General features: G+C 30.8%; 2 protein-coding genes across 6 annotated transcripts in view; one reads left to right on the forward strand and one right to left on the reverse strand.

The window, feature by feature from the left end:
- The first annotated feature begins 1,649 nt into the window (after nt 1-1,649).
- LOC126720374 (metal tolerance protein 4-like) lies at nt 1,650-15,669 on the forward strand. 2 transcript variants are annotated; one of them, XM_050422803.1, is made up of 7 exons: nt 1,650-1,955; nt 10,773-10,954; nt 11,484-11,682; nt 13,673-13,851; nt 13,950-14,100; nt 14,854-14,984; nt 15,284-15,669. In XM_050422803.1, exons 1-7 carry the CDS (start codon nt 1,745-1,747, stop codon nt 15,461-15,463), a joined length of 1,233 nt encoding a protein of 410 aa, XP_050278760.1. In that variant the 5' UTR covers nt 1,650-1,744; the 3' UTR covers nt 15,464-15,669. The 2 variants fall into 2 exon arrangements, with proteins under 2 accessions (XP_050278760.1, XP_050278753.1); XM_050422796.1 differs by lacking the exon at nt 1,650-1,955 and adding an exon at nt 9,353-9,626.
- Nucleotides 15,670-20,627: 4,958 nt separating this feature from the next.
- The window catches only part of LOC126720385 (protein PHOTOSYSTEM I ASSEMBLY 2, chloroplastic), a 33,682-nt gene continuing 29,630 nt past the window's right edge, over nt 20,628-24,679 (reverse strand). Inside the window, exons 5-6 of one of the 4 annotated variants that reach the window (XM_050422825.1) lie at nt 20,988-21,119; nt 20,628-20,765 (exon numbers count right to left, since the gene is read on the reverse strand). In XM_050422825.1, coding sequence (XP_050278782.1) covers nt 20,989-21,119 — 131 coding nt within the window. In that variant the 3' untranslated portion in view covers nt 20,628-20,765; nt 20,988. Of the gene's footprint in view, nt 20,766-20,983; nt 21,120-24,679 lie in introns of all 4 variants that reach the window. The other 3 variants (XM_050422851.1, XM_050422832.1, XM_050422849.1) reach the window with 3 other exon arrangements.

The raw sequence follows: 24,679 nt of genomic DNA on the forward strand, positions 1-24,679 counted from the left end.
CTCAATAAATCTAATCTCCAATGTGGAGATCAAAGTTAGCCAACCATAATAAAAAAATAAAATAAAATAAAATAAATTATCTCTATGCGGTATGCACTATGTATTAGTGTAATATCATATTGTTTTATTGTGTTGTTCTATGAGATAAAGATACACCACAAGATATTTTCATTGATTTTTTTGAGAATCAGATATTTTCATTGATAAATATGCTTATCACAAGCATGTGAGCGTGAGTATGTGAGCTTCACACCCACATGCTTGTGAGAGAGAGGCTTGCTCCATAAAGAAGATCGCACCAGATTCGGTATCTATCGACTATTGTTGGAAAGGGATTTTTTTTTTTTTTTTTTGATAGGACTAGAAAGAGCTTGATGTATGTGCAAACAAGCTACTCTTTTTTGTTTTTTTGTATATGAAGACCAAACAAGGTTCGTTTTTTAATACTAATAACCATTATAATATAATTATTAATATATACGTGTTAGGACATAGAAGTATAGAACTTTTGTATTAATCTATCTGTCCTGCAAAATACAAAAATTCTAAAGTCCTAACATAAATTTTTATAATAATTAGGCACAGTACAAGTACTTGCCACCGTTACCTACTTACTTACTTTTTTTTTTTTTTTTCCTTTTTTTCTTTTTTGCTTCAAATTACCTACTACTGTGACAGTATTAGGTGCGGTTTAGATCTAGCTTTTTGCGCGTGTGCATTTTAAAATCATGTTTCCTTCTTTTCTCTTTTTTTTCAAGCAGCAACATTTGATTTTTCTCTCGTAAATAGTGCATTTATGTACTGTTTATAGATCCCACAAATTTCATTTTTTAATCATTTTTTTATTAAAAATGGGTCTCATAGTACTATTTACACATTTAAAAATTATTTTGCTACAGTATTTTTAGTTTTTAATTTCAGCAAAATAAGTTATATCCAAATGGACCCTTAGTGAGTGTTTGGGGTGGGCATCTGCGTTTTTTCAGTTTGAATTTTCAGATTTTTTTTTCCTGTACGTGAACAGTAACATCACATGGGTTCACTGTGTAGGAGACAAAAATCATTGTTCACACACTGTTTATCACTATAGTAGTACTGTTCATGTACTAAAAAATATTAAAAATGGGTCCCACGACACTATTTACACATTTAAAAATTATTTTGTTACAGTATTTTTAGTTTTCAGTTTCAGCAACAATAAATTTAATCCAAACAGACCGTCAGTATCATTTTATGTTTTACCTATCCTTTCCAAGCCAATAGAAAAAGTTAAATTTTGGTAACTAACAAACCGTACATATTAGAATTTATATATTATATATATATATAAAAATTAATTAATTAATCATAGTCGTACAAAATCTGATTATAGTTAGGCCTCTTTATTTCCTAGAACTGTTGTCTAACTTAGTCTGTGTATGATTTAGGATTAAAAATTAAAATTATTTTTTTCTACTATTTATGAATCATACTGTTTATATTATACTTTTTGGCATTATTTATAGATTTCAATATACTATTTTAACTAACTTTTAACAATAATTTTTTAATTTTAACAAAATAAACTATATCTAAACTAACACCTTAGATATTTATCATATTTGTTTTGTGTATATATGTGGCAAGACATGTGAGCGAGAGATAGAACTAAGAAGACACATGAACAAAGAGACACAGACAAAGCAAAAATAAGAACAGAGAGACACAGAGACACAGACAAAGAGAGAGAGAGAGAGAGAGAGATATGGAGGATACGGATCTGAAGGCGCCGATTCTGGGGGCGAGTCGAAACGGTACAGGAGGGGGGAGGCTGAGTCGGAGATCGTACTCGGTGAAGTCATTGAAGAAAGATTTCGCGTTAAGGTTGCCTGATAAGCTTCGCTCTGCTGGTGATTTCGACCCTGAGTCTCAAACTTTCAGCCCTGACCTTTCCACAATCTCCGGCTTAACCAAAGGTCTCTCTCTCTCTCTCTCTCTCTCTCTCTCTCTCTGTTTGACTGTTTGGTTTATCAACAAAATGCAGGAGAAGAACAAAAAGAAAATGGTGTATGTACGGATGTGTGTATATAATCTGTACATTGCACAGAAACGCACACACGATAGAACAAAATTCACTCATTGCTATTAAGGAAAACGTGAGATTTTGTTCTGTTTTGTTTGTCTTTTACACTTTTACATAACGTTTCACCATTTTTTTTTTCTCAACTTTTGCTGAGGAGCATGCAAGCTGTGATTGGTTTCAATGTGAAAAAAGTGATGTTTTGGATCAATCATTTGTTTGTCAACTCAATCTATTGTGTATGTGTAAGGATCAAGTTTCACAACTCAAAAACTTTTCATTTAACTAATATTTTAAAAACTCAACCTTTAGATTAATTATATATTTTCATTATTCTTTAACATGTGAATCAAATTTTAGTTGACCATAAATTATTTTTTATTTCTTTTTATAAACTCATCTTTTAAGCATAATTTTAAAATTAAAAATTTTGAACATATTATAAATGATATATATGATCATCCTGCAATTTTATAGACACGGAAGGTATAAGAATAAAATACAATTCAATCTTGAATTTTCCAAAAATACACATAAAATAAAAAGTTATTGAGTTTCTACCCAAAAAAAAAAAAAAAAAAAAAAAGCTAATCATAACATGTAAAACCCATTACACATAGTAGGGATTATGCATATCACGGAAGAATTTAAAAAAAAAAACTATTTTTCCTTAAATTGCCCTTTCTGCACTTTGGAGGAAGTAATATTTGTGTATTAGAATCACCTAAGAGAGTATTCCTTATACACCATAAAATCATAAGAGCTTAGAGCAATTGCATCAATTCGTACAAAATTCTTATTTATTTTGTAAGAAAAAATATATTTTTTCTATTTTACATACTCATTTTTACAAAACACTCACATCAGTTTATCTATTCTATCATCTATTTTATTTAAATAAAAATCTTTCTTTAATCTTTTATTATATCAAACAAACCACTACCCACATGACCCCACTCACCTTTTTTCTTTCATTGTTGTGAGAAGAAGACATATGAGAGAGCAACCTGACGGGGAGAGAGAAAAAAAAGTAAAAAAATCATTTACACATTAATAATAACCATATATATATATGCACGGTTACTATTCATTAGGTTTTTTTTGAGTTAAAATTTGCAAAATTGAGTACTTTTTGTATTTTGTAAATTTTTGGTGGTTGCTCTTATACTTTTTATATATTGCTTTAAAGTATGAGCTTCATCACGATTATACCCTATTATTTGTATTATCTATTTATACCTTATGTATAATATATGTTTCAAAAATTCATGAGTTGTGCCTTTTGAATAAATTTTTAGGCCTTCTAACTCTAAACATGATGGATTATTTACAGAGAGTTAATTATGTCATCTAACATCGTGGAGGCAATAATTTAATTTCTTTGCCTGTATTATGATAATATGATATACTTTTTTACCATATAGACTAATTTTATATTTAATCATATTGTTATGCTTTACTATAATAATAGTGAGGAAAAACATCCCAATTCAAGATAATAGTAAGAAATAATTACATCTAGCCTAATTATAGATTCAAAATAAAGGTTATATATTCAAAATAATAGTACGTAAGATTCTTCTCAAAAATTAATAATAATAATAGTGAGAAAAATAATAAATAGTAACCCATGCTACATGTAGAGCTTTGTGTTTTGCTTCTCAAATAAATTATATATTTTATAAGTTCATGAACAAAGTGTTTGAGACTTTAACTATTTATAACAAAAAAAAAAAAAAAAATTAGGGAAACAAATGGGGGGGGGGGGGGATGATAAGATTCAAGATTTCTTTTTTTTTTTTTCTTTTTTTTTTTTTTTTTTGAGGAGTAAAATAAAGTTTCTTTGGTTGTATCTCCTTTATCCCATTACATGATCGTTTTTAAAATCATCTGCATGTATTAAATCATGTACTCATTAAATCATTTAAACAAGTCACATGATTATTAAATTTGTAATGTGATTAAAAGAATAAATAAAAATTCATTCGAGTTGCCACCCAGTGGGTTCAAAGGAAAAGGTGAAGTTACTACTTACTAACAATAATTTTAATAACAGTTAAGTTGACAAATTTTTATTGATTTTTATTTGAGTCCACAATGAGTATCACTTTATTATTTTTCATTAATAACTTCTTGTTTTTTGTGATTCTTTTTCTATTAACAACATGCCACATAAGCAATTGTGAAATATTTTATGTAATTTTTATGGTTCTAGAAATTTAAAAATATATATATATATATATATATATCCAAACCGATTCCAAAAAATTATGTCCTTTTTTTCTCAATATCACTTCTAATGATAAGTTTTTATAATTGGGGGTTAGAATTGGAGTCACCCTTCGACCTTAACCCCACATGTAGGGGTGTGCATGGGTCGGGTTGGGCGGGTTGAGGGGATTTTTTGACCCAACCCACCATGGTGGGTCAAAAAAAATTCAACCCAACCCAACCCATCACATAAGTCCAACCCAACCCAACCCAACCCACATGGGTCGGGTTGAACCATGGGTTTGACAAATTTTTATTATTATTATTATTATTAAATTGAGTAAAAAAAATATATAAATATTAATATATTAAAAAAACTTAAAGATTAGTATCAATGTAACTTCATAAAGGCTCAACACTAATGACTAAACAACAATAGTAATTTATTAGGATTTGTGTGAACTAATTGGCTTTTATATAGGATAGGAAGAATTGGTTATTTAAAAAAATTTATTAATTATATAATATATATTTTATATATATTAAATTAGTATTAGTATGAGGAATTGAGAAAATATTGCTCTACAGCTGGTTTTTTTTTTAAATTATTAAATATATAATATATATTTAAATATATATATATATATATATATATATATATATAAAAGTGCCCTACAATTGATTTTTCTTTTAAAAATTTATTAAATATAAAATATATTTTAAATATATATTAAATATGGTGGGTCGGGTTGGGTTTGGTGGGTTTGTAATTTTATGACCCAAACCCAATCCGACCCGCTATAAATTTTTTTTTTATAACCCAACCCAACCCACCAAATCTTAAAAACCGACCCAACCCAGTGGGTCGGGTCGGATTTGGTGGGTCGGTGGGTTTTCTGCACACCCCTGCCCACATGGACCACATCTCTTATTATTTTCAATTATTTTCAAACAGAGTTAAAAAAATATTGTTTTTTTAATCAGCATATCGTGTTGTGCACTGAGATAACTTTTTATCTATTTTTTAACCAAAAAAAAAACTTTTTATCTATTTCTCTTGGAGTTCTAAAGTAAAGGATTAAAAAGCAAGATATTAATATATAGTGTCCTACTTTCCTGTTTTCAAAAAAAGAAGTGTCCCACTACTGTCCTTGCAGGTGGCAACAGTTTATAATAATGGCTCAATCAATTCTGTGAAAGGGTAGAAACCCATGACAAAGCTTTGACAGTAAACCCTGGTCCATGTCTTTCCCACCGTGACCGGGGTCCCCCTCCAATTTTATTTATTTATTTTAGTTTTAGATCATATGGTAATTTTTTTAATCACAAATTATACACAAATATATATATATATATACACACTATATATATATACACACAAGAGATTGATTAAACATATCTGCTTTATTAAATAATTCACCCCCTTCTCACTCTAGGAAACGTGTTCTCAAACCCGCAAGCTTTTTTTTTTTTTCCTTGAGAAAGCCCCTTAAGCCTTTATGTGAGATTATTATTATTTTTTTTTAATACAAGATAAAAATTATTCTTTAACTTAATCTAAGTATATATATATGTGTGAAGTTCTTTCCTAGAGACTTGAACCCTAACCCTTATCCCCCACACTTTACAAGCACTTATACTTGTGGAGTGACCATCCCACCAAGAGTGTGCGGTGGTATGTGAGATTAATTCAATAGCTACAAATTTGTCATCTTAACAGGTTGTTAAAGTTACGTTACAAGATAAAAATTAGTAATCTTGTAGTTGTAATTCAATTGGTTAATACATTCTAATGTTTTCAAATAAAATATTCAAAGTTCTAATCACCTATCTCCCAATTGTAATTATTAAATTATCAGAAAATGAAAAAATTACTCAATAAAAGAATAAATTATTAAAGAGTGAAATATTATAATTTATATACCCACATATTATTTGGCTTTGACATTCTCTTAATTTTGGGATTTAAAATAATAAAACTTTACATCAAATTGGATTTAAGTTTAATTTCTTTTAACCGTGTATTTAAATCATTTGATTTATTAAATTATTTGAACAAATCTCATGACTATTAAATACATGCATATTAATTTGTTTGAGTTGCCATGTAATAAATTAGAAAATTTTCCTTAAAATTGATTCAGACGAAAAATTTTGTCCATTTATTAAAAATCAATGGACAACAATTTTCCCCCTTATGATGCTCTGATGAACATTTCTGTGTGATTGCACTTTGAGGTTGTGTCATGTCTTAATGCATTCGATCCTAGCTGGATTATGAAATGGTCTGTACTAGTAAAATTAATTTGTTGGCTTTCTTAGATTCACTTAACATGAATTAGACAATACATAAAAGTAATGAATTATTAAATTTTGGACAAAATATTTCATCAAAACGGATTTGTATAAATGTCTTCTAACCCATTACATGACGATCAAATGTTCATGCATATATATTTTAGTTACATGACTCATAAAGTAATTTAAACAAGTTATATATCTTAAAATAGACCTTGCGATTAAAATTATAAATGGATTAATATTCTAATTGTCATGTTTAAAAAAAAAATTAAGGAAAATTGTGTAATTAAAATAGTTTAAGAGAATGTAAATTTATATGCAATTTGACAATTTCAAATCCTTCACTATTTGCACGATCTATATGGACCCTACAACTTGTCTAGAAAATAAAGAAAACACCCTGAACTTCCATTTGAATATTGGAAAGAAAGGGGGAAAATAAAATTACTATTTTGCATTTATTTAAGTAGGAGTATCCATAAACTATTCACAATGTATTATGCTCCCATTTGTAGGCTGCCCACCATATCATGTTGTTTATATTCCACCATTAATGGCATTTATGAACTGAACCAAGTAATGATTGTGGTTGGTCTCATTTATTTAATTTTGTTGAAAACAATGAAGAGGACCATTCATTAGGAAGATCAGTAACATCAACCAATAACAAGTGGGACATAAGAACTTATGGTGGATGTGCAATTCATATTGATTTTTTATATAAGATATAATTGTTCTCATTTATTACTATACAGAATTGAGATGAAAATATTTTATATACACACTGTAGAAAAAATTCATGCACATACTCCATACAAAATGGGTTAATTGTAAATTATAAATCTTTACAATTAACTCCTTAATTAAGATTACTTAGTGCCAATCTGGTAAAAAAAAAAAGATTACTTAGTGCAAACAAAAATTTCAAGTTTACTTCATAATAATATTCATCTCATTATTTAAAATCATTAATATAATCATCAAATTTGTAAACTAATGTGAATGAACATATTGCATCTTCTTTATTTTTTTATTTGTTTTCTTTATAAGGAAGTGGTATCCTAGTCTTTGGTCAAACCCATAAATCTATTAAACGAATTGTGTAGTTAATTAAATTTGAGACCTCCAAATTTACTTCACACCCAATACTAATGAACCCACCACCTAGGACCAATATTTTTGTTTAATGAGAACTAAATTTACTAATTTTGACATGTTACTATTAGTGCACCCCACCATCTTACCATCTAACTAATTTGTGAAATTTAATACTAATTTTGGATAAGTTGGCAAACATTGTAACTTAATTGAATTAGAATGTTGACTATAATCATTCATAACTTAAGATGAACAAATGACCCTATAATTTATAGTAAGTTGTTACAAATTTTTTTTTTTTTTTTTGGAGAATCAAGTTGTTACAATTATGCGTGTTTAATTTCATTGATTTATTTTGTTAAAAAACTATATAAAAATAGATACAACTACATATATAAAAAAAATGCTATAAAAAATATATATTCCAAAAAAAGGAAAAAAAAAAAAGATTCAAAATAAGTGGAATCGAATGAGCAGTAAATCCAGATAAGATTTATTCATTCCAGAAAATATAATCTTAACATGGATGTCAAAGTTAGCACAACCATGATATGATAGGAAGCAAGAATTATATTTTGCTTTAAGTAATGCTCATGCTATAGGACTTTCACATAATGGAAATCTCATTGTATAATTTCATAGGAGATAGAATTACACTTCTCATACGAGCCATATCTCTTAGTGGAACTGTTTATTTAGTTGAAACTAAAATTTTTTTGCTAAAAATATATAGATAAAGGTAAAAGTTAGTTGAATAGTACAGTGAGACCTATAAATAATACCAAAAAATACAATGAGATCCATAAATAGTAGCAAAAATAAGCTAAAATTTTCAGTTTGTCTCTAATGAACACTCATTGAAGAGAAAAATATATACTGCATCTGTCTTATGGATCGCCTCTCACAAACATATAGCACATATGCCCGTAAGAGACGCACGTAAAACAAACCCACAAAACACCGTTTCACTAGAGAAATTGGGCCCCATTTGGTAAGTGTGTTTGAACACACTTTTAAGCATTTTAAATAATATTACACACATTTTCATATACTTTTTAACCCACACATATATCAAAAATACTCAAACAATATTACTCAAATTCTACTACAAAACACCCCTACGTCGGTACCAAACAAGATACTTTTCTTTTCTTTTTTTTTTGTTTCTTTATACCGGTAAGCGATAACCATTACTATTCTATTATTAATATTATACTTTGTTAGATACAAAGTAGTTAGCTTCTCAAAAAAAAATTAAACATAATTTAATAATGTGGCAGTACAGGTACTTGTCATCGTTACCTACTTACCAACTTCTTACTTTAAAAATAAAATAAAAAACAAATTAGTTTTTTTTTTTTTTTTTACCTCTCCTTTCCAAGGAATAGAAAAGTAAAAATTTGGTAAATTTAGTTACGGTTTAATTATTCAAAGTACGTTTTTTGGAATTCTTTTTATATTTATTTATTATTGAGTACGTATTAAAGGACTAAAAATTAAAAATTAGAGACATTAATTATAGTCCGTACAAAACCTGATTTAAAGTTCAGTCCTTTTAACCTACTTTCTAGAACTTCGGTAAAAAAAATCCTAGGTATTATATTTGGCAATTGGCAAGACACATGAACTTATTAGAAGACGCATGAACAGAGAGACACAGACAAAGCAAAAATAAGAACACAGAGAGCCAGAGACACAGAGAGTGAGACAAAGATAGAGAGAGAGAGAGAGAGAGAGAGAGATATGGGGGATAAGGATCTGAAAACGCCGATTTTGGGGGTGAGTAGAAGCGGTAGAAGCGGTAGAAGTTGGGGGAGACTGAGTCGGAGGTACTCGGTGAACTCGCTGAGGAGCGAGTTCGTGTCAAGGTTACCTGATAAGCTTCGGTCTGGTATTGACCCTGAGTCTGATTATCCATTCGACCTTGACCTTTCCAAAGCCTCCGGCTTATCCAAAGGTCTTATGTCTCTGTCTCTGTCGCTCTCTCTCTGTGTGTTTGGTTTGTCAGAAAAAAAATACAGGAAAAGAAATGGGTTCATATGATATATGCAGACAAGTACATAGGATAGAACAAACTTAGCTCATTGTTCTTAACTTGAAAACGTGAGAATTTGTTTTGTTTTGTTTGTCTTTTACACTTTTACACGACATTTCACATTTTTTTTTCTCTCTCAACTTGCTTAGGTGTATGCTGTGATTGGTGTCAATATTAGGCCTATTTGAATGTGAAAAAAAAAAAAGGTGATGTTTTGGATCAATCAAAGCTTGTTTACTCAATCAATTGTGTATATATATAAGGATCAAGTTACCCAACTCAATAACTTTTCATTTAAGGAATATTTTAAAAAATTCAACCTTTAGATTTTCTGTTTTTCATTTATGTGGACCAAATTTTGTGTTAATTAGATGTTATTTACTATTCCTTTATAAGCTCAACTTTTATGAATAATTAAAAAAAAAAAATTGGAAATTTAAACCATGTTATAGATGAGATATATTGATATTCAATCATTGTGAGATTTTGCAGACATGAATAAAAAACTATTGAGTTTCTACCCCAGAAAAAAAAAAAAAAAAAAAAAAAAAAAAAAAACTAATTACATGTAAAACCCATTACACCTAGAAGGGATTATGCAGAACAGCAGAAGAATTATAATTAAAAAAAAAAAAAAAAAACTATTTTTCCTTAAACTGCCTTTTCTGTACTTTTGTACATCTGTTTTATACAATTAAGGTCCTAGTGTCGCAACTTGTAAGTTGGGTTGCATTTTGATACTACAGGAATACTGTAAATGTTATGCCATTATGGGGAACATGGTCTTGTGTAATAGCATGAGCTACTAAATGTAACTGAATATTGGACTTGGGTTTTCTTTTTTCCTTAGTGCTAGATGTACATATATGCCTACATATGTTTTTAAATTCGCAGACATACACTTATATATGTATTGTACTGTAGCCTAGGAAGTAGCTAGGAGAAGAATTTAAAGTTTCATTTAATTTGGGGAACAAGAAGAAATGAGATTATGAATATAAAGTCATGAGTGAAGTTAAAAATTTCTTCCTTTTCTTACAATGAATGAATGCATTGTCTTCATTATAGGAGAAAGGGAGTACTATGAAAGACAAATCAATACCATGAATTCCTTTGAAGAAGTTGATTCTTTGGTGACATCTAATGATATTGATGATGAGGAACGGAAGGAACAGGCTAAAGAAGATGCTCGACATGAAAGAGCAATGAAGATATCTAATTACGCAAATATAATACTTCTGGCATTTAAGGTGATGTAGATATATAACTTTTTTTATTTTCATGGTCTACCAGACTCCAAGAAGGTGTCTCTGACTTGGATGGTGTGTTTTAAAACTTTATGAGGCATATATAAAGAAGACGGGCTTTCATTTTTGTTCATGTTTTACAGGATATATGTTTTCAGTTGAGTTTGATGAAGAAAAAAACCCTATTTTTTTAAAATTGTTAAAAGCTCAGGGAAATTCAAGTTTTATTTCTGATAAAGCTCAAAGGTGGAACTTGTAAAATAATGTAATCTAACCAAACAATATTCTGGAAGAATATATATACTTTGAGTTAAAAAGCACTTATAATAATTCATTTTATATGACAAAAGTATTAAATCGATTAACATGTATCCGGGCACCCTTAAATCTCCATTTTATATAATATGTTTCTGGCTAGAGGCAAGTCCAAAGGGATCTTCTTTAGTAAGGTTCCCTATGTTATCAATATATATATATAATCCATTTTTCATATTCAAACTCCCAGAATAACAATATGCATTACAATGTGCAGGTCTATGCCACAATAAAGAGTGGATCTTTGGCCATTGCTGCATCAACACTAGATTCTTTACTTGATCTCATGGCTGGTGGCATTCTTTGGTTCACTCACCTGGCAATGAAGAACATAAATATCTACAAATATCCTATTGGAAAGTTGAGGGTGCAGCCAGTAGGCATAATTATCTTTGCTGCTGTCATGGCTACACTTGGTATGTTGCAATACCTTCACCTGCCTTAGGTTTCCATTGGTTTCATGTCACTGTTGACTACCTTTTTTTTATGGTGAACTTGTTTGTTAATTGAACCTATCCAATTATCGAATTACATTTTATTGAAGACATATAAAGCGAAGTAAATGCAATGTAATTAATTTTTAACAATTGGCTTTTCTTGTTAATGGTTTAAAAATATAGGAACTTGATCATATGTTATATAAATGATCAAAAATGTTTACGAATACTCCTAATTTAGTGAAATATCGTATACAAAGTAAAAGAAAAAACAGGGTACTAGTTTTCATATTCTTCTAATGAATGGTTTCTGGATAGTTGGGCCAGATTACATCAGCTTTCTAGCATAGGCAACATAATCGATGTTTAATAATTGGCTTTTCTTGTTAAGAATAAAGAAATAGGAACTTAAAATATTGTAATCCTAATTGGTGAAATATAAAAAAATGTTTATGAATACTCCTAATTGATGAAATATTGTACACAAAAGTAAAAGAAAAATACAGGGATTGTTTTTTGGTATTCTTCTAATGAATGGTTTCTGGATAGTTAATCAGAATACATAAAGTTTTCTAAAGCAACCCATATCAGTAATTACTGCTGTGGTTGATATAACGAACTTTCTTCTTCTTATCACAACAATATTGAAATACCTAAACAGTTAGAAACCAAATACATTATTTAATACTAGCAAGTTTGTTGATACATTTTTGAATACATGTGAAGCATGATTTAGATAAGGACTTATGAAAGACACATTAGGAACTTATTCCTGACAAGTGTGGCTTACTCATACTTCCTTAGTTTGAGGTAGGCAGAGAGCTTTTAAAATGTTCTGATTTTTGTTCTTGTTTGGACACATGACCTGACACGATGTTGTAATTTACATCTAAGTGCCTGGGGATATAATGGCTGAGAAATTAGGCATCCAGAAAAGGTTATATTGGTCATTCTTATCATTTTTCTGGAGACTGCTTGAGGCTTGAGCTTAATATAATTCCAGATGGGTTTAACCAGAACTTTCATATAGTTAGTGGATGTACCTGTCACATTTCCCTGCTGCTTATGAAGAAGCTCTGTGAATTGCTATTTTTAAGGACAGCACCTGCTTCAAGTTTCAGTGGGTAACTGCTCTTAAGCAAAAGATAATTTAGAAGTTCCCTTCTCATAATAAAGGAAGGAGAGACCATTGCCATATGACCAATACATTATATCGTGTTGGTAAAAGCATCAAGTGCACAGGCCTCTCTGAAACTAAGGGTAAAGCGCTAAGCTCAAGCACAGGCTAGATTGAAGTAAAGCGCTCATCTATCATATACAATACATAATATTCTCTAATAACAAGATTTATAACATATAGATTTTTTATTGGCTTTCCACTTTGTTAATAAATCTGTGTGCCTTTTTACTGTTTTTTATTATTACTGTATTTAGATTTGGTGATTGATTATTGTGGCTGAATTGCATGTTGGATTATCTGTTGGGAATACACTTAACTTGTTGAACTAATCAGATTAATACATTGTATTAGTGTTTGGGGTTGAAATAAGATTTTTTTTTTTTTTATTGGTATCAAACCTTTTAGAACACATAAGGGTCTAAATCAGATTTTTCAAAGAATAATTAATTGCAACTGCTACGCTCATTGATTAATTACTTGCTAGACAACATAGTATCAAGAAGAATTATGTATTCAGTTGTGTTCATAACCTCAGAATATTGCTTAATTTCTTTGCAGAAGATAATCTGACCTTTGGGTTTCTCACAAGCTTCTTCTTTCATTCAACAATTGTAACTTGCAAAAGATTTGCATCTAATGTCATAATATTCTGTCTCAACTTATTCAAAATCTTGATGCTTTTCAAAAATAAACACCCTGATGAAACTATTAGGGGTTTTCTTCGCTGAATGTGGAATAGATTCCTTTTGATAAGGTTAGGATTGTTACACCCTTCCATTTTTCTTACAGGCTTTCAGGTGTTGCTTCAGGCTGCAGAAGAACTAATTAAAGATGAACCTTCTGAAAAACTGTCCAAAAGTAAATTGATATGGATGTGCACAATCATGATATCTGCTACTGTAGTAAAACTTGCCCTCTGGATATACTGTAAAAACTCAGAAAATGATATCGTCCGTGCATATGCAAAGGTTTCCGATTTCTACTTTTATATTCTTAAGCTTCTGTCATATGTATTATCCTTCTAGCTATCAGCTGCATAACTTCTTGAAATGATGCCAATGTGCAGGATCACTTTTTCGATGTGGTAACTAATGTGGTTGGATTAGCTGCAGCTCTTCTTGCCGATGAATTTTTCTGGTGGATTGACCCCGCTGGTGCCATCATCCTTGCATTGTACACAATTATAAATTGGTCTCAAACTGTATTTGAAAATGCTGGTACTCCTTCAACCTCATTTTTATTCTGTTTGATCTCACGATCTTTTGCATGATTCTGACAAACAAACAAAAAGAATAAAAAGGAAGTTCATCTCTAAAATCTTATAAGTTTTCTGTCAAAGTTTTACTTCTGTGTCCACTACTATTCAGCCACCACTTCCTTTACCACAACTCATATTATCCCTACAAGATTAAAGGTTATGCTTTCTTTGGATGTTTGTTCTTTTAAAGAATTTCTCACCGTTCATCACAATAGTTGTTGAAGTTGGAGGCTTTTTAAATTCCAGTGCTTTCAGAGATTGCTATTTGGGCTCTTTATGTTGATTGATTTCTGTTGATTTTATTTTTACCTGTGCTTTCTTTATATATTAGTTTGGTTGAAGAAGGATATTCTTTTATCTGAATCATTTATGCTTCAAAAGGTTTTAGTTTTACCTCCCAGAAAAATGAAGAAACGAAGAGAAGAATATCAAAATAAATTCTGGTTTCATATTTAATTTATCAAGGACGTAGCATTCAGGATACTGGTTGGTGCCAGAACTAAACAATAAATGTTTGGAAAAGAAGGAAAAATATCTATTTTCTGCAGAAATTGAAGTTATAAATACAGTGCCTACTTCCTTATCCCAATGCATGTGTCCTAAAAAATTTACTATTGATAAATTCTAATTTGTGCTTGGCTATGCTTTATATAGTTTACATGGATGTAATATTCATATTTAGAACTATTTTAAGCTGCATTTCTTGATGCAGTTTCTCTCGTGGGACAGTCTGCATCTCCTGAAGTCTTGCAGAAACTAACATATCTTGTCATGAGGCACCCTAAAGTCAAGCGTATTGACACTGTCCGTGCCTACACCTTTGGTGTTCTCTATTTTGTAGAGGTGAGTCATGTAAATTTCTGAGTAAAAATAAATAGTGGCGAGCTTTTGATCACAACTTCAATCTTTTATTTCATTTTTTAAAAAAGTTGAGTCTACAATAAGACATCAAAACTGTGATCCTCCCTTCCCTTTGAGATGCCATTGAAGAAATTGCAAATTAAAAATTTTGTGGGAGATTTTCTTTTAAAATTTATTATGCTATGCAGATGAAATTTTTGCAAAGTTACATTAGACTCTTCTAAGCATCCTAGTTTTGAATATCTAGGAAAGTAATGATCTTTATTATATTGTTGAAACAGGTTGACATTGAACTCCCAGAAGAGCTACCACTAAAAGAAGCACATACCATTGGAGAGAGCTTGCAGGAGAAGCTAGAGAAACTTCCGGAAGTTGAGCGGGCATTTGTTCACCTCGATTTTGAATGTGATCACAAGCCAGAGCACTCTGTACCCAGCAGACTACCCAACAATCAGACTTGAATTTTGAATAGCTCATTCAAGTCTGACATGGAAGATGTGTTAGAATCTTATGGCTTTGTGGAGTTAAATGGTTCGCCTTGAGGAAATAGTTGTCTCTTCACCTAAGCCGCTCACTTTCTTGCTCATTCCCTATCAATAATGCTTTAATAGTTCCCTTTGTGACAGGCTAGTGCAATTATGATTTATGGTCTCCATTGGGTTTCAAATGCTTTTTCTTTATGCTGAAGCACAAAGGCAGTTATTATGTAAGAAGCTCTTTTTGTCGTTCACAATTAAAATGTGAAAAAAAACTTAATTTAGACTCTAATAACTTAAGCTACTGATAAATTAATTAACTGTGACTAAATTTTATATATATTAATTTTAGTGTTAACAAATTGTTAGATTGCATAATCACAGTTAATATCACCAAAATCTAAAGGCAATGAAAAACACATTCTAATTTGATGACGACGTGGAAAATCTTTGATGAACTCCTTGGAGGAAAAACTACTCCAGATTTCCAACCCTATAGGAAATTCATTATAGAAGAAAAAGTTAAAACATTCAGAACTTATCGAACTTTTATAACCTAGACTCTTTATGCAATCTCAGCAAACGATGCGTTTGCTTCCCATTGTAGTGACTTCTAAAACTTTGGAATCCTTCTATAGAACTTCATTCACAAATAAACTTGTCCACAACCAATGAAATTCTAGTGCTCCAAAGAACTCTCTGGAGAGATACACTAGTGTGCTCACTTATAACAGTTGACAACTTTTGTGGTTCGAATGAGAAACTTTGGAAAGAACTCAAAAGGCAAACACTAAAGGTTCCGCTTGGGAGGAGAGAATGGAATGAAATGAAAAGAATATTTTTAGAATATTTTTCTCTTCCTCTTATTTGAGAGTTTTAACAGAGGGAATGAAAAGTTCATTCCTTCATTTGGAAGTTTAAGTGAGGGGGAATGGAATGGGTAGGAGGAAACACTCATTCCTCTCTATTTCCTGAAACTTCAAATTTTCATTCCCTCAAAATTGGGAGGAATGGGAGGGAATGAAATTAGATTTAATGATTTTTTTACTAAAACTCCCAAAATACCCCTATATATTCAACCCTTTATTTTAAAATAGGGGTCTAATAGTAATATTGTCATAAAATGATTCCATTCAATTTCCTCCATGTTGCTCCCAAACAAGATTACTTAAGATTCCATTCATTTTCATTCCTTTATTTTAAAACATCTAATCAAGGTTACTTAATTTCATTTCATTCCTTTCCCTTACTTAAATACATTACATTACATTCCATTCTTTTATAAACTCCCAAGTGGAGCCTAAAGGGAGAGGGTCATTTTTTTTAACTGTTTAGGCTCAAGAAAGTTTACTTTTAAGAATAATCTTGATACGACAATCTCTCCCATCTCAATTTGTGTGGTAAGGATGGTTTTACATATGAAATCATTAGGCAAGTCGCCAGGCCTTTAATGTCAATTTATTTTAATATTTATTGTAGTTTCAAACGAACAAGATCTAGCACAAGAAAACTCTCAAAAAACAACACAATTGTATTAATTTCAAAAAACCATATCTCACTCATTTAAAAACTAAACTAGATCAAATTTGTGTTTGTTTTGAAGCTCCAAATGTCTACTTTCCTAGAAATAACTTTCATTGAAAAATTCGTTACGGTTTTAAAGATATGTGCAAATGATCATTAATTCATTATCTTTGAGTATATCATAAGCCCATTAAATTTTTTTTTTTTTTTTATACAAGATAAAAGTTCTATTCTAATTTAATCTAAGTGTATAAGTGCATGAAGTTTCCTTCTGGAGACTTGAACTCCTACCCTTACCCCCCACACCATTTAAGACTTGTGGAACAACCATTACACCAAGGGTGTGTAGTGGTTAAGCCCGTTGATTTTAAGCAATTTCTAACTTAGTAACCTAGAGTTAACCTTAATAATACATCCCAAATTCGCTACGTTTTGACATTAAAATTTCCCAACATATCCAACAACCCTAACAAAATGATGTAATCTCATCAGACTTTTGATGCTTTTCATATGTATTAGTCACACTCATAACGGATGCATGCCCCATTAATGGGTGTAAAACGTGCTATACATGTATCAAGCCCTATTAATGAGTGTAAACGTGTTAAACATGCATCTAATCTAAGAAGTTAATTTTTGCATGCCCTACTAATGAGTGTAAACGTGTTATACATGCATCTAAGAAGTTAATTTTTTCGGGTACGAAAGTGTGTACATAACCAATGGTCCTTTTAATAAACCTTAGATACAAATACAGTTCTTTTGAGTATTGTATGATTCTCCAATTAAGTTTAAATATATAATTGTATTGAATTTCATTAACCCTCGGGAAAGATAACATTAATGTTATATTGACCAATTTAGTTGTGTTTGAGATTTTGAATTTAGTTAGTCATACTTCTCCACCTCATAAAGTTCATATTTTGATATTCAACTTCCTTAGTCATGGAATTTGAAAGATAGGATTCTTCTACTGGCGTGGAATTTTCAAGAAATTTATTTGCCTTTTTTAAAAGAAACTTCCCATTTGCTAATAGAAAACTTGTTTTCGTCTCCGGTAAAAGTATGAAATTATCAATGGAATTGACTCGGCAGTTGGTAGGGATCACTGGTCTGTGTTTTCAGATTCTATGCATCCACATCACAAGAAAGTCATACGTTTCCCGAGCCTGTGGTCCCCACTTTGGCAGGTTGACCCAACCAGTCTAAAGTCCAACCTAAAACCAATTGGTAAAGCTATGGATAAAGCCAAGTGCCCCAATCATTTATTCATTTAGGCACTGCCAAATCTATTTATATATTACTAAAAGCTGGGTTTAATCCACGGTATATTAATTGTCACGTCATTTTTTTTTTCTTTTTTAAAATATAATTTGTTCTATAATTTTAAAATGATTTATACAATTTTCAGTCTTATAAATGCAGTCCACTACTTATTTATTTACTTTCATTATCACCCTATAATAAATCCAGCTCATTACTTATTTATTTACTTCTATTATCATCCTATAATAAATCTATATAATTAATCCAGCCCACCTTTTATTTATTTAGTTCTACTATCAAGTCCAACCCAAAACCTTTTCAGTTCAGTTTTAAGGTTTTTCCCAATTTTCTTATAATTGTTTTTAACATTTATTTTTTTAATATTTATGTTTCTCCAACCTTTCTCTATCCCTTACCATTTCATCTCCCCACTACTTTTTCAATCTTTCTCTCTCCCTTACCTTTTCATCTCTCCACTACTCTCTACACTAATACAATTCCTCCTCTTTTCCTTCATCTTCCTTTATTTTTGTCTCTTCTTATTCACACCTTCTTACTATAAATTTGTCACTATCTCTTCTATTTTATGCATAGTTTTCTCTCACAAAAAAAAAAAAAAAAGGTTCCCTCTCTCTCTCTAAATTTTTTGGTGGATTTTTTTATTTTTCTTACATCTCTACTTGAGGTTGATAATTTTTTATATTCTTTAAAACTCTATTTTGGGTTAATGTGATTTTGTTTTATTTTTTAAATTATTGTTGTTGTTGTTGTTGTTGTTGTTGTTGTTGTTTTTTTTTTTTTTTTTTTTTATTTTTTTTATTTTTTTATTCTCTTTGATTGTTAAATGTCATCCTATTGCGTTCTAAAGAATTAAATATAGCATATAAAAATATGATATTATTCTATTACATAACATAATTTGGATAATTTGGTATTTATTCTGTTACATAGTATAATATTTTATAGTGCTCAATTTAGATGTTAAACTATGAGACTTTACTAATTTTTGTTTATTTTCTAATCCTTTGTGGTGGACAAATTACTCTTAATAGTTGTATTAGAAGTATTCTATAATGCCATTTATTTAAAGAAAAGTAATGGCTAGCCAAACGAAAATAATCGGATAGGTGACAAATTTTAACTTTTGCAAATTTATTTTTATTATTATTATTTTATAACAATGCATGTATTGAAATTTAATTCTTAGATTTTGCTAATAATTGTTTATTTGATAATATGTTTTGGGCAGCTGAAATTATAATTTCTACAAAGAAAATAACCTTAATAGATTATCAAAAACAAAATTTTAACCTAATATTGATTCAATTAATCATTGTTAAGTTTTATTAATTTTTTTTAGTTTACATTTTTTTGGTGTTTTGGATTGTTCCTATAATAAATAAAAATATAATTATGAAATACATTACTCATTATTAGATTAGTTTAAATTGTAAAAAAAAATTTAATAAAACTACCATAAAAATAATTATTTCACGCAACATACGGGTTCGCAGCTAATGATTTAATAAAGCTGGGAACATAATCAGGATATGATATCCTTGGCTTAGAGGCCTTAGGAAACAGACCCAAACTCTAAAATATTTGATTCATTACCTCTCTCTCTTTCCTTTTCTGCTGGCTATGATAAAAATGTATACTTGCATATGGCTACCATGTAACAAGATGGGTAATCCAGTTCCATGTATTCTGAAGTCCTATTGAGTTGAAAATGGAAATGCAAGTAAAACAGGTTTCACAGATTCCTTATGTGATCTGTCATTTCCTATTACCAATTAGACTGATCTTATAGAACAGGCACATTGAAATGCTACAAAAAAAAAAAAAAACATGCGCCCAATTCAAACACATTGTAAAGCTCAGTAACAAAGTCCATTTTCCACAACAAACAAATGTGCCTAATTTAATTTAGAGAAGGTAATTCCTTAGCTCATGGTCTAGCTAGACATGCCATTGGCATACCAGATTTCCTAGTATGGATGGACGATGTTCCACCACATCTTTATTTTGTAGTTCAAGCCGATTTAAGAGGCGCTTTTTAATAAAAATTTCGATGTTTCCCCTCAAAAAAAAAAAAAAACAAATGTGCCTAATTTAATGCTTACAATTTGGGATGATCGACCAGTCCACAAGTTTCGTACATTGATCAAATCAATAAAAAATATCTTTTGTACTTGGCAATACAATAATCATGTATCACATGGCATCATAGCACCATGCAGTTTTCTCCTCCAGCTAAGTGAATTACTACAGTAACAAAGTAAACAAAAGGTATTTCCCAGTGCTTGGTATCAAGCCCAAATTGCATGCAACTATCACAAGTATAGACTATTTGGTTAGACCGAGCTGATGATTACTCAACAGGAAAAAAGCTTTATATCTGTGCTGCACTTGGGAGTGTAACAAGTACTCTATACTCTCTGTGCCTCTTCTTTCTCCAACTAGTTGAAGTGTATTCTTGTGATCAAAAAGCCTCTAACTGCAGCATTTCAAAATTTAAATTTATAAATAAGGAAACCACATCCATCAAAATTATGCAATTCAAGGGGAGGCCTATTAAATGATATGTATGCAGTCCAAGCATCATAAACTGTATATAATACCATATATACAATACAGAATCACTAAAAGATAAACGCTGTGTGTGTAACACCAACAACATCATCAAGTAATCACGGAATTAATTTGGAAGAGAACTTACTTCAAGATTTTGGTAGCAGCCGACCATTATACATCTTATCAAGTAACTGTTTTGCATCAGGCCTCCTAAGAAGACCTTTGTTATTCGGTAAACCAGTCCCTAAACAAACAGGGCACACAAGTTTTCCTCGACCTGCCCATAACAAGAAATTTGTAACACAATTCAAAGTACTTGGGTTCCACATTACCAGAGAGAGGGAAATTAAATTTTTTTTTTTTAAAAAAAGAAGGAATAAAGCTGATTTGACAAATTGGAACAGCAGTATTAAAATGAATGGAGGTTAAAATCAATGCCTTTTACCACGCAACAATGTCAACATTGTAGCATCCAAGACAACCTGACATATCACAATCTTTTCTATATATATATATATGAAAGGAGTGTTGGGGCTGCTAAAGTGGGTCAGAACCCCCTTTTGGGATTGTGCATTGAGTAGCTACTACCCTTTGAAGTGTGTTTTTACCTAAAGACTTCTAGCTAAACCTTTCATATGCATCTTCAGCATTTATGAGCATGAAGAGCTCTTGAGTTAAGTTTAGCACTCACAAAATATCCAAATTATTGAAACAAAGAACAGACTGTTATTTAAAATTACAACTCAAGGGCTAGAGGGCTCCAATTAACCATATATACTAAAGGCTTGACCATCCTTTCCTGCAAGCTTAAAACATTGACTGAAACCTAACTAACTATATTTATTTCTATTTCTATTTGTTAAGTTTTATTTGTAGAAATTTCGAAGTAACACCAGCATTTGGTTTTCATTTAATGTCAGCATATCAAAGATGCCTTCAGCAAGCAATTTATTTCATTAGCTTTTATTGTAAATGATTTTTAAAAGTAAATAAAATTTATGAGCATCTTATTATAGTTCATGATCATTAATAATTCTAGTGTTAAATCATCAAGAATTAAAGTACCAAAGCTTTTCACAATGTGTTGAAACAAGATAGTCTCTACTCACCCATGATATTAAATAACACAAAATGTGAGATTGACAGAAGACAACTCTTTAATTGTAGAATTTTTAAAATATAAATACAATAATAAGTCTATCTTTCTAGCTAAGAGATAAGGTTTGTTTCTTTTTCAGTTAGATAATTATAATACACCACTCTCTGCAGGGACAGGCTATGCTATGTAAAGCCCACTCCAAACTGCCACACTCTCACAGTGATAGCCTTTTACCTCCATAATTAAGATGGGGAATATGTCTATCCAGTTTCATGTATGATAAAACTTTCAGCTACTATGATATGAGGCCATGATTTCAAATGCTGCAATTGACTCCATTAGGAAGGATAACCTCAGCGGAAAATGCCAAGAAAAGAAAAATGGAATGTGTTCGCTACTATTGAACGTTAAAGAATGTCTGAATATCCCAGGTCATTAGTCAAAGAACCAATATCAGATAACGTTCAGAGAAATGAGTATTCAGAATGGCAACAAAACAATTGAAAGCAGCAAATACCTGCTTCTATAACTAATTACCTAATGCAAATGTATCAGTCAAAAAGTACATACCATAACAATTTGGACATTCTGTAAATTCACAGACATCTTTAGCCCGTTTTCTGTTCAGAGCTTTCCATTTTCCTGTACCACCACACCACACATATCACCTAAATAAAAAGCAAATGAACATCTTATGGACTGAATTTCTTATAGACAAGAGTGGGGTACCACTTGTACAGAATTTAATAAATAGTGATGTTTTCGTAGAAGATTCAATGATTAAAACATAAAATAGATTAAAAGGTGAGACAGATGAAAAACTTTTTCATTGAGACCATGATAAAATCTTTATAACTATGCCAAATTCTTGGAACACAAGGACTTTTAACAGGTCAATAAACTTCAATAGACCTTGTAACAGTAAGGAGTTGCAGTAACAGAAACAATTCATATTCACTCTACTCACCCACTAACTTTTTTTAAGGGAGGGATCAGGGGTGAGAGGAAGGAGGATACAACAACAATAACAGATACAAGGTAAACAAGATCCATGATCTAGATATCAGTGTTCCCACCCGTGTTTAAATTTCTCACAGTTTATATTGATACAAAAGCAACAGAGCTGGCAACTCTAAAATTCTCAAGGGTTCATATAATTTCACATTCTCAACAAGTTTTACATATATTGCAAGATGTGTACACTGTACAAACATTCGGATTATTATTCTGATGAGGAAATAAAAATAAAAATAAAAAACATAGGGAATTTCACACTTACAAAGTACAGCACCGCTGCCCCCACGGTTCCGGCATCCTGGTCTTTCATTTCCTTCCAAAGCAGTTGCATTTTGTATGGAAATAGGGGTACCAAAATTGTTTATCAAAGATAAAGTTGAGCACAAACATGTGAGACAACAACGCTGAGAGATTGACAATTGAGATCCCTGTAGTTTAAAAAAACAAAAAAATCCTCACTTTGTTACAGTTAAGTCTTTTCTATGAGACTTTAAAGTGCTCTACATGTCATTAAGATATTCAGTAGACCGGTGTTTACAGCAAAACAAACTTTGTACTAGCAAAATTTATAAATTTTTAGTACTGTGGCCATCAAATGACTAATGTGAGTGTCATTCATGGAAGTTATATTTTAAGAACATGGAAGCCCATCCACAGCATTATGACAAGTCATCTAGTAAATAGTTTTATAAAGAGAATGGATAAACTTCCCTTCTCTACTATACCATTGGCAACATGAACAACAAATTGAATGTGCCCCAACAAAGAGAGCAGCTTCCCAAGCAGAGAAATACTAGCGACCCCATCCATCACATCACATTCTACTAAATGGTATTCATACATGGCACATAAATGCGTAGGAACTCGTAACAGAATGAGCACCAAATAGTACATTTCCACAAATGAAAGTATTTGATGATCAGCACCACTTCTCCCCTTGCTTTCCAGCAAGCCATGTCTTCCCTCTAATAAATTTTTCTTTAAAGAAATGGCGATCATGCCCACCTTAAAAGATATTGGATGTTGATAAAAATCAAAACTTTTACATTTGATGGTTTTGATGAGTTGTCTGAATCTCCTGGATTTTGGTTCTCACGTTCCAAAATAGACTGATTTGATAGAAATGAATGCTGGTTAAAATCACTGCCCTTCCAACAATATACAGCTTAGCATATTCTAATCTTCAGAGCAATACAAGCAAAACAACAAACAAAATCAAAACAATGACGCCATCACCATAAGTCTGGAAACCCATTTGAATATCCATAAAATAACAAATAATTTTTTTTTTTTTTAAGTAATCATTGTTAGAATAAGGGTTATGTAACAGCCTAACCCAAAAAAAAAAAAAAAAAAGGGGGGGGGGGGGGGGGGTTCTTTGGACTTTTGCCCTTACTTATTAAACTGACATATCGTTGTTTGGTTGGTCTTAAGGTTTCATGCTCTTTCTGATTTGTTGGTCAGTTTGAACATAATTTTAATTATATTCATAGTCTTTGTGTGTGATTGCCTTATAATATTATAAAGTGAATTTTCCAACTTAGATTCAGAAACCGGTCTGCAAATGACTTGTGTATAAGATATTTTTCTTACAAAATTTTGTTATTGTTGTAAAAAAAAAAAAAAAAAAAGGGAATCAGATTTTTTAAGGAGCCACATGTGTGACCCCACTTACCACCACACATTCTCTCAAAATATCTCCCTCTCTCCCTCTTTGGCCG

This window comes from Quercus robur, chromosome 1 (genome assembly GCF_932294415.1).
Source record: "Quercus robur chromosome 1, dhQueRobu3.1, whole genome shotgun sequence".
NCBI lineage: Eukaryota > Viridiplantae > Streptophyta > Magnoliopsida > Fagales > Fagaceae > Quercus > Quercus robur.

Excerpts from the sequence above, each read along its gene's own strand:
- LOC126720374 (XM_050422796.1), top strand. The coding sequence starts at position 9,413 with ATGGGGGATAAGGATCTGAAAACGCCGATTTTGGGGGTGAGTAGAAGC. Across the intron at positions 10,955-11,483 it reads TAATACTTCTGGCATTTAAG|GTCTATGCCACAATAAAGAG; the intron begins GTGATGTAGATA and ends TACAATGTGCAG. Across the intron at positions 13,852-13,949 it reads TCGTCCGTGCATATGCAAAG|GATCACTTTTTCGATGTGGT; the intron begins GTTTCCGATTTC and ends GCCAATGTGCAG.